The following is a 10,647-nucleotide window of genomic DNA, read 5'->3' as shown; positions in this document are numbered from 1 at the left end:
TGATGGGAAAGGTGAGTGAACCAAGCATTCATACTGATTCCCTGAACATCCTATCCCCTGATTGTGATGGGAAATGCAAGTAACCATATAGTGTGGGTGAAACCGTGACAGGGATGCTAGTATATATATATATATATAAATATTAAATTAAGTTTTTTAAGTATATATGCATGTGCACAAAGGTATGAAAAACTAAGGTATGTAAAAAAAGTCTTCTAAATAAATAATTTTTTTTTAATATTGGTCTTTATCAGTTGTATTATATATAATTAGAATGTTAAGCATAATGAGAAGCCTAACATAAATATATTGTTGGATTATTAATGCTGAGAATACATTAAAATGTAAACGATGCAACTACTCAACTGAAACAAAACAAAAAAAAGACACCCAGTACAGATTGATTAGATTTAGTTACATAATTTATTTAATATTGTATGAATTACAGTAAATCCTATAAAAAATACATGAAATTGCATTTAAACTTTCATCAGCATTAGGGAACAAAACTATTTTAATAACTGCACATCTTGCTTTTGATCAATACATCAATAATATTAAATGTCAGGAAGTACCTATAGAAAAACAAAAATATTCTTACATTTGTTTTCTTTTGTGTAGTCAATATAGCAGAGCCACAATAAATAATTAAAAGAAAAACTTAATTTTACTTTGATTACAATCTTGAGCACAAAATCATAAATTTATTAAAATAAGTTTGTTGAAGTAAAAGATATCCAAATTTAGACATATCAAGAAATGATAGTTTACAAAAGGAACTTGGAGATAATAAATACATTCTTCCTGTCAACCAGTGATACATTAAAGTTTAACACTTATCATCCATAATTCAACAAGAGAATGATTACCTTTTTTGGACTAGAAATATAAACATATCTTCAATCCTGTAAACGATTGGCAGTATACAGTATTGCAGCGGTTGTAATTAGAAAAATTCCAGCTGGAATTGAGGCTACAATTCTTTGACCCAAACCTGAAAAAAATTTAAAGAACATGTGAACACTGTAAAATAACTTTTACAAGTATTTCCGTCAATATAAAACAAAGCAAGTTATAGGATGACAAAGCAAATCATTATAGGAGACTTTTAAGTAAAAACTTATTTATGATCAACTCACTTATTTATGATCAACTCACTTATTTATCACTCAACATACAAATGGATTTCAACAAACATCATCTCATACCCAGTTGCTAAGTATCTCAATTTTACACCCGTTTCACCCAGCTTCTGGAAAAAGGAACAAACTTCTCTTTTTTTCATCCAGGATGGGTATGTTCTAAATATTTTTTTTTTGAAAACTTCTCATTCCCTATACTGACAACATTCCCAAGCTACGTGGTGTGTACTTTTCTCATAGCATGTATTATATTTTCATTAATTCAATACTATTTTTCCTAATTTTTTATTATGCTTTTTCATGTATGTATGTATGTTAAAAGCAATATGTAATGGTTATAGGAGCCTTCACAAGACAAGTTGACTCATGCTTAACTCCTAAGAATAGCTGAGCATCAGTTTTTTAGCATACCAAAAGAAGCAGCCTGTATCAGTTTTAAGAAATGAGAAATGAAGTCTTTCCTGCTGCCTTTCTCAATGAGACAAACAGACTGTCATATATATCACCACACCAAGCCTACTGAGGTACTTTTTTTGGCATTGTAAGTGACATCTTCTCTCCATTCACACAGATATTGGCTGTATAATGAACATCATTACTCTCAAAGAAAACAATCTAGACTAGTTAAGAAGTCAAGAAAATAAATATAGAATATATTAGAAATAATCATGAAAGTTAATATAAATCAGATAAAAACTGAGCTAGGGTAAATATTAAGGATGGAGTTCAAGGTAAAATTTTAAATAAAAAAGAGATTGTTGTTAATGTAAAATATTAAATACACTTCTAATTTATTCAATCGATGAAAGTAAATTATAATAAAAAGAAGTTTACATAGACATTACTTTATTATTCTCAATACAAATAATTTAATAATAAATACAGAACATTGAACCTTCCTGAACAACTTGAAGATTGCCAAGACATTGTACAATAACTATTCCACCATACTTTTATATAAAATCTCTTTATTAATTATATAAATCATATCAGGAGTAATAATAATTATTACAAAAAAAAGGAGCAGTAGCTTTGAATTTAAAACTAATTAGTGCAACTACCTGTCAATACAGATTAAGAAAAACGGATTTTAATTTTTTATTGTAATAATGAATAAAAAATACCCATAGGAAGTATGAAAGATAATTGAGTTTTTATGTTGTATGTACTTGACGTACAACTGGGAATACTAAATGTGAAGAATCATTAAAATATAATTTAATAAACACAGTTAAATACTGATTTACTACATGAAAAAAAGAGAAAAATAAAAGAAAATACAATAAATCCCTTTGCTAAGTGTAAATTAAGTTTAATATGGATGACCCATGAAGAAATATTTAAGTTTTTATTCCCTGGGCTTAACAATAAATGTTAATAATAAAAATTAAGCACAATGCTTTATGCTTAGCAAGCACACAATTTGTAGAAAGTAAATGAAATACTTTATATTTAGATTTTTCAAGCATAAAGCATGAAAAATTAACTTGTAGTATTTCTAATTATAAGAAGTACTAGTTCCTGCTTAGTATTTAAGTTTTTTAATCAATAAATGTATTAATTAAGTCCATATGTATGCACAACTAATTTGGTGGCATAAATTGGAGAGGTATTTTCATATATATATATATATATATATATATATATAAGAAAATATATATATATATATATATATATATATATATATATATATAATAAAAATAAATAAATATTTTATTACTTCAAAATTAGATAAGCTTTTCACACATATTTTAAGAAGATGTGATTGGTAAGACAAAAAGAGAAAAATAATAAGAAATGATGAGAAAAACCCCAATCCTTGCTGATAATTTAACTCAGGACCAGCACATTTAGAAGCCAATATGCTAATCACTATATGAACTGGATTTTCTGCAGGCATATTCTACATTCCATAGATGTTTAGCATTAAACAACAAAATTAGCTAACTCAAAATAAGCTCAAGGTATTTTCAGTCAGGAAAATTGTTCTACTCAATAATTATCAAAATTAAATAAATATTATTAAAATAAAATATACTCAAGCGTTCTGGCTGTATCTTTCCAGTTGGAAGTGACCAGTTTAAACTTCTTTGAATGGCCTTTTTCCATCTAGCATATTTTACCTCTCTGGCTGAAAAAATAAAATGTACAAATATTAAACCCAAAATATTATTGTGTAAAAAAGCAAAAAAAAGAAACACAAAAAACAGCTTTAACAACAATTTTTGTAATCCACCTCCTTTTTGAACCATAAAATATCAGTCCTCATTAAAAACTTTTTTCACTTTTTAATTACGTAGAATTTTTTAATTAATCAATTTCTTTCTTATTTTTATACATAAAAAAAAAACAGACAAGCATTTATAGTGACAGATGTTTAAAAAACTAGCAGTATTTTATACATTATCACTACATTTTTTTCACTCAGCACAATCATCAAGAATACATACTAAACCTGCTGTTAAGGTTAATCAGCAATATAATTTATATTTTTTGCGAGGCCAAAGTCAAATTCAGTTAAAATAGTAATTACTTATAACTGGATTTAAAGGTCTGAGACCTGAAGAGTATTCAATGACGTCTTCATTGGTCTGAGACTGGACAAGATGAATAGGATTAAAGGTTTAAAGAAAATTCTTTGTTAGGTAGATTATGTTCATTGTTAATGTCAAAATCACAGTATTTATTTCAAAGTACATAACAGTTCAATTCAGTAAGAATGGTCTATTTCCAACCACTACTCTAGATCAATTTAGCATTATTGTTAGTATCAAAATCAAAGTAATACATATCTAGTTCAAAGTTCATGATAGTTCAATTCAGTAAGAATAGCTATAAAAATTTAAAAAAAGAAAACAAGAAGAGTGAGTTACATAATGAATATTATCTAGGGCAAAATTGTATACTTTGTAATTAACATTACTCACAATGTTTGACTTCAGTCAAAAAAAAGAAGCAATATTCAGGTGTTGAAATACAGGTTTATATCAAAAGATTTGGATAAATTTCATTCTCCTAGGATAATTGCATTTTCTTATTTTTAATTTTTATTCCATCTCATATTAAAATACTTGAATATAATGAATCTAAGATATGGAAGAGTTAAGGAATACCTTATAGAAAAAGTGGAGGAAACTAACTAGAGCCTTTCAATGAATGAAATTCAGAGAATTCAAAAGTTGTAAACTAAGTTAGAAAGTGTAAATTATATTTTGGGTGAATTAGTTGAAGAGAAAGGAGTAAACCTGATTAAAGAGATGTATGACCTTATTCTTGTAGTATAGAGAAAAGAGAAAATAGTTAAAGTTTGGGAAGAAGTACTGATAGTTCCCATCTATAAGAAAGAACACAGAATATTTATGGTAACTATAGGGATGTATTTCTGCGATTATCAGTGTGTACAACATTTACAGTAATAATCTTGCTACAAAGGATATTGGCATAAGTGAGAGAAAAAAATACAATGCAGTTTTTGAACAGGATAGTCTACAAACAAAATTCTCTCTTGTAGAGAAGAGGTGGGGCATATGAGCCAGGTGTCCACCATCTGTTTAAAAATTTCAAGAAAGCTTACAAAAATATAAGCTGTGACACATAATACAAAAGTTTGGATTTACAAAAAACCCAATCTTACAAAAAGTTATTTAGAAGGAAGAATGATGACCTCTTGGGGATGTGCTCTTTCTCATGATTTTTTAGTACACACATGATTTTTAGAGAAAGTGGTAAGATGAATATAGAATATCTGGTAAAATGTGATAAAGATAAATTATATAATGTACTGACTTATATAGATCTTATCAATAAACTTCATAGAAGTGAAGATTGTGTAGTTATGAAGTTATTAGAAAAGGGAATAAGACAGGTTAGGTTATAAATAAGGTTAGATACACAATCACTAGCAAAGTAATTTTTAACTTTGAGATATAGGCCCTTTTGAGGAAGAGGAAGAAGTATTTGACATACATGCAGTATTTAAAATATTTAGGAGTAATGCTGTCTGATATTAATAATAGGACAGTAGAGGTTACAAGAACAGTTAAAGATGCTTGGGTCATTCCAAAAAATGTTGCACAATGAATATTTGTTCAGAAAAACTAAAGATGAAAATTTATAACAACAAAATAAGCCCACGAGTGTTGTATGGTTGAAACTTGATTCATCATCCAAGTTACTGACAATGTCATCATACTGGCAGTAAAAAGAGGCTGCTCAGACTTGAAAATAAGTGCTCAAGGAAGATACTACGACCTTTGACATTAGATATTGACAGGAAAGTTTAAACCAATAAAGAGCTAAATCAGCAAGTCGCTATTTATTTAGTATAGTAACCGAATGACAACTACACTGGATATGGCATGAAGCTTTAAATAAGATTTAAGGAAAATATGGTTGAGCACATTGGGAAGAAACTGCTAGACTGATCTAGATAGAATTTTCAAAACAATCAACAGCACTTAAAGGAAACTGGCTATAAGTGTGACATAGGAAATTGTAAACAGAGAGAAAGAAATCAAAGCAAATAGCTTTAAAGAAATATTTACAACATTAAAACAGCAGGTTACTGAACTGTTCAAAACAAAGTTTTGTATATTAAGAATAAATAATTTTAACAGGCTAAGCAGCTGTAAACTAAGTGAAGTGAGGTAACACAATGCAAAAGCAGAACTTTTAAATGCAAAAACTGAAACTTTTAAATTTTATTAATATAAAAAGGTGGCGAATAAACAAATACACAAAACAACCATTTCAAGAAGTAGTTGTTCTCTCATTTCAAACATTATACTAGTCACTCCAGTAAAAGGCAAATAAAACCAACTCTTTAATATTAGTAGGTAGAAAGAAATTTAACAAGGCTTTTAATACTTACTACAATTTAAAGTGACAGGTTTTAAACAACAGAGTGCAGTAAATAAGATATATATCCTGCATTGGAGGATGGCTAAACAATTTGTAGTTCAGTAGCATTCCACTCACCACACAGTTCTTAGGAAGGTGATGGGAATGTTCCTTTAGAAAGCCTGAGCTATTTTCAGATAGTTCTTTAAACTTTCTGAAAGGTAGCAGATTGTTGCAATATAAACTAAAGTTGGCGAAACTGTTGATCAGTAATAAGCTGCTCCCACTCTGGACAAAAATGTGAAAATTTTTCAAGATAAAAGAGGTGAAATGGGCACCACTGAAACTATGTTCAGGGCAGGCATTTTGTCTCAAGTTGCAGTTTCTCCTTCTTTGCATAAAACATCCGTCTCACTATTCACCTCTTTTTCTTTCTTCCCCAGTTTAAGTTTAACTTATGAATTTAAAAAGTATTATAAACAACAGAACACTATGTAATATAAAATCATACTACTCTGAATTCACATTCAAGTTCAATTGAACTTGAAATTTCCACTAAAGGTCATATTATTTTTTAAATATAAAAACTATTAAGACTGTAAATGTAATACAAAATTTCATAGAATAAAAAATTACTTCTTACATCATAACTAAGATGTAATAAATAAATAAATATAAATATGGATGTACTTTTTATTATGGTAAACTATTCATTATGAGTTACTTACTCCCAATTATCATTAATTTACTATTATTATTAATTTGAATCATTTAAGTCTATTGTTAAATATCTTTGTGCTGAAAATACAATTATTAACATTCATTATTATATTAGTATTAAATGTTTACAATGGTGACAAGATATTTTTTAAGCATCACTTAACATATTCTATTCAATCATAAATATTTCTGAAGATTGTGTGCCTTGTTATCATTGACTAGCCTCAAAGTATTTTACTGCTTGAAAAATTCTCATGGAGTTAACAGAGTGCTTTCTTATTTTAAAATATGTTTGTAATCGGATATTTTTTAGAGCTCTATTAACAAAAAAATATTTTTAAATCTGAAGTCTTCTTTTAAATATAATTTCTTTTATCATTCTTATGAAAAGTTTAAAGTTTTAATACAAACATTACTGAAACAGTAATGAAATATAACACTGCTGTATTAATTTTGTTACACTGTTATTGCTAAAGCAGTAGACAAATAAAATAAAGCATTTATACAGATGGAACCAATATCAATAGAGAGAAAACATATCTAGGAATACGATGCATTTTATTTCCTCTCTTTTATCATCAAATCTGCAGTAGAATTTTTAAAACCTGCAGGACCAGTCCATCATACAAAATTACTGGATTGTTTAAATTGCCATTTTATACAATGCTCGTAAATAAAAATAGTAATAAAAATATGAAATTGCAGTTAAAAATAATAAAAATGAAATTAAAGAAATTACTGGATCAAAAAATATGCAAAACTGATGAAGTCAAGTGTGTTGCTTATTGGCAAATAGATCAACAGCAATCAATGAGGATTAGATGATAGAAGAAGAATACATTAATAAAGACAAGTCTATAAAGAAAATGTCAGGGTTAAAAGAGCTCAATACTATCATTCATTGGTTAAAAAAACATTTTACATGATATTACTTACCATCATCAGTAATAGTAGGAAAAAACACATCACTAGGAACAGTGTGCATGTTAACCAAATCCCAAACCTCAATCCCTTCAGCACAACCAGCTGCCATTGCAGCTCCAAGTGCAGTTGTTTCTGCCATAATTGGTCGCACTAAAAATGAAAAAACTTTTTTTTAAATCTTGTATAGTATTTCTTATTAACATCTATTTTTTGAAGCTACAATACTTGAAAAAAATAGGTAAATGGTTTTAATACAGTTCAATAAAAAAAAAATGAAAAAAGTATTTAACCGAGTTACTTTTGCTATACCGAATATTTTAATATACTTATGTATAGCAGAAATATAAAAAACTCATGTATTTCATGAAATGTATCACATCTTAATGTAATTATGAAATGAAACAACTTAAATCAAGAAAATTGTTAATTTAATACAGAAATGTTCATACTGAAAATGTCAGCTAATGAAAGTAACAAAAATAGCATGTAGTTACTGATATTATAAAATGATCACCGTTTCTGAGAATCTAACAACAGGAGGAACTGATGCAAATAAAAAACTGAGATCTGACACAATGTAATTTCCCTTAGTCTGATATTAGCTTTTTTACTTTACATGCAGTAATTGAGTTGTAGCAGCAATGGGTAAGTTATGGCTAGCCAATTTACTTTATTTCTGCTAAACATATCTCAGTCTAAATAATGATTATCTAGGTGTGCAACAAGTTTCTTCCTCTTCTATTTTAATGGAAATAAAGAGTCTCATATTCCTAAGTAGAAGTGACTGCATTTGCTTTAAATAAATTTTAATGCTACATTTTTTTTATCTTTATTTCTTTTCGACTTCTTTGTTTCCTATGTCTTCTTTCCTGATCATCTTTGTTTCTTCTACTCTTTTAGCACTCCTCTCTCTTTCAATTTCCAAAGTCTATACCACCTCACTAGGATTTTTACCCTACAGGAAACAAAAAATTTTATAATAAACAAAACTACCCACATTAACAATAATCAAAATAACAGAATTATTTCTACCAAAAAGTTTTGTTTCCTTTGAGGAAAAGAGTACCAGGAAAAGAAATATTATAAAACATAATTTTGTCCAAAATATAACTTCAATACATTTAAGAGACCTTAGTCAATTCTTTTTAAATTTATACTTTTGAATATGTGAGTATGTTTATCAATAAATTTAGGTAAAGTATAATAAAAAAACAAACTGATTAGCACTCTTCTTTCTCCAACTCCCAAAGTCTATATTATATCTATGATTTTGGTTTATTTACCTTATTCTGGTAGTTTTAATTTAGTATCTCTAAACTTTAAGAAATTACTTTAGTAAAAACTACTAACCTACTTTATTTTTAGTATATTTAAATAATTCTAATTTTAATTTCTTACGGCTCTTATGATGAGTAAACAAAAATGTTTGCTCACTCTTATATAAGAGAGACCATACATCAAAATATTATCTTTCCTTGATATCTTTCTTTTTCAAAAAGATTACTTTAGTGCCTGATACAAAATTAACATCTTTTCAAGTCTACTGCTACTATTAAAAGAAATAGATCAATGGTATATTTTTTATATTTTACCAGAATAAGTAAATTTTTTGATCATTTTTAACGGTGCAACAATATCTCATTTGGAAGGTTCTGGGTTCCAATCTCACAGCCTTGGTATCTTTCATATGCTACAAAATTCATTTCTCATCATAAAAATTGAGTTGGTACATAGCTGTACAAATTAAGTGGTGGTACTGCTTTGTGTCCAGTTACCATGTATAAAATAAATAAATAATGGCACTACTTCTTGTTTGATCTATTTTTATTTAGTCATTACAATTATAAATGGATTCTTTTAAATCCTGCATGTATATTGGTAAAGATGTATCTGCATTTAATAAAGGAGGTTGCTCAATTCACTCATTCTGGGAAATAATATATATTGAACATGGCTGATCTCACATTCAACTTTACAAGATAAAGAATAATGTGCCAAGATACCTATACGTATATAATAATGATGTTAGGTACATACTGAAACTTTACCTTTTCAAAATGAGTATAGGAGAAGATTATTACACATTATCACAATGGGAAAGGTGAGCAATGGATTACACTAAGCAGTGATCTGAATAATATACACGATTTCTATTAAACTGGATGACATATAATTAATCTGTTGCAAAAATATATATATTCAAAAGAAAACAAGGAAGTTTATGGAGAGCAATACAAGTTTACTGCACCCACAACTTTTAAATTCTGACTTTTTTTTAATCCAGTGATGAAAACTGCCAAAATTCTTTACAATGATTAACTTTTTCTAATCATCTTTAAAATAAATATATCACTTACCAACAGGGATACCACATAAATCAGCTTGCATCTGCATTGTAAAATTATTGCTTGTTAATCCACCATCAACTAATAGGCGGGTTAAAGGGATACCACAGTCTTTATTCATTGCATCAAGAATATCACAAGTTTGAAAACAAACTGCTTCTAAAGCTGCTAATATTATGTTCTCTTTTGAAGTTTCTTCTGTTATACCACATATTACCCTAAAGGAAACAAACAATTTTATAATAAACAAAACTACCACATCAACGTCAACAATAATCAAAATAACAGAATTATTTCTACCAACAAATTTTGTTTCCTTTTAGGAAAAGAGTACCAGCAAATGAAATATTATAAAATATAATTTTGTCCAAAGTAAAACTTCAGTACATTTAAGAGACCTTAGTCAATTTTTATTAAATTTATACTTTTGAATATGTGAATATGTTTATCAATAAATTTAGGTAAAGTATAATAAAAAACACAAACTAATTAGCACTCTTCTCCCTCCAACTCCCAAAGTCTATACTGTATCACTATGATTTTGGTTTATTTCTCTTATTCTGGTAGTTTTAATTTAGTATCTTTAAAATTTAACTAACTTGTTTAGGAAACAAGTTCAGTAAAAACTACTAAACTACTTTATTTTTAGTATATTTAAATAGTTTTAATTTACTATC

General features: G+C 27.7%; 1 protein-coding gene across 5 annotated transcripts in view; it reads right to left on the bottom strand.

Moving 5' to 3' along the window:
* Positions 1–211: 211 nt before the first annotated feature.
* Positions 212–10,647, bottom strand: part of LOC142320647 (glycerol kinase 3-like) — a 37,644-nt gene continuing 27,208 nt past the window's right edge. For 3 of the 5 annotated variants that reach the window (XM_075358680.1, XM_075358683.1, XM_075358682.1), the window contains 4 exons: positions 9,983–10,188; positions 7,638–7,775; positions 3,181–3,273; positions 394–994 (listed from right to left, as the gene is read on the bottom strand). In XM_075358680.1, coding sequence (XP_075214795.1) covers positions 900–994; positions 3,181–3,273; positions 7,638–7,775; positions 9,983–10,188 — 532 coding nt within the window. In that variant the 3' untranslated portion in view covers positions 394–899. Of the gene's footprint in view, positions 366–393; positions 995–3,180; positions 3,274–7,637; positions 7,776–9,982; positions 10,189–10,647 lie in introns of those variants that run through there. The other 2 variants (XM_075358681.1, XM_075358684.1) reach the window with 2 other exon arrangements.

This window comes from Lycorma delicatula, chromosome 2 (assembly GCF_047948215.1).
Source record: "Lycorma delicatula isolate Av1 chromosome 2, ASM4794821v1, whole genome shotgun sequence".
NCBI classification, from domain to species: Eukaryota; Metazoa; Arthropoda; class Insecta; order Hemiptera; family Fulgoridae; genus Lycorma; species Lycorma delicatula.
Note: the sequence above shows the minus strand (reverse complement) of the source record. Positions and strands in the feature narration are given on the sequence as shown.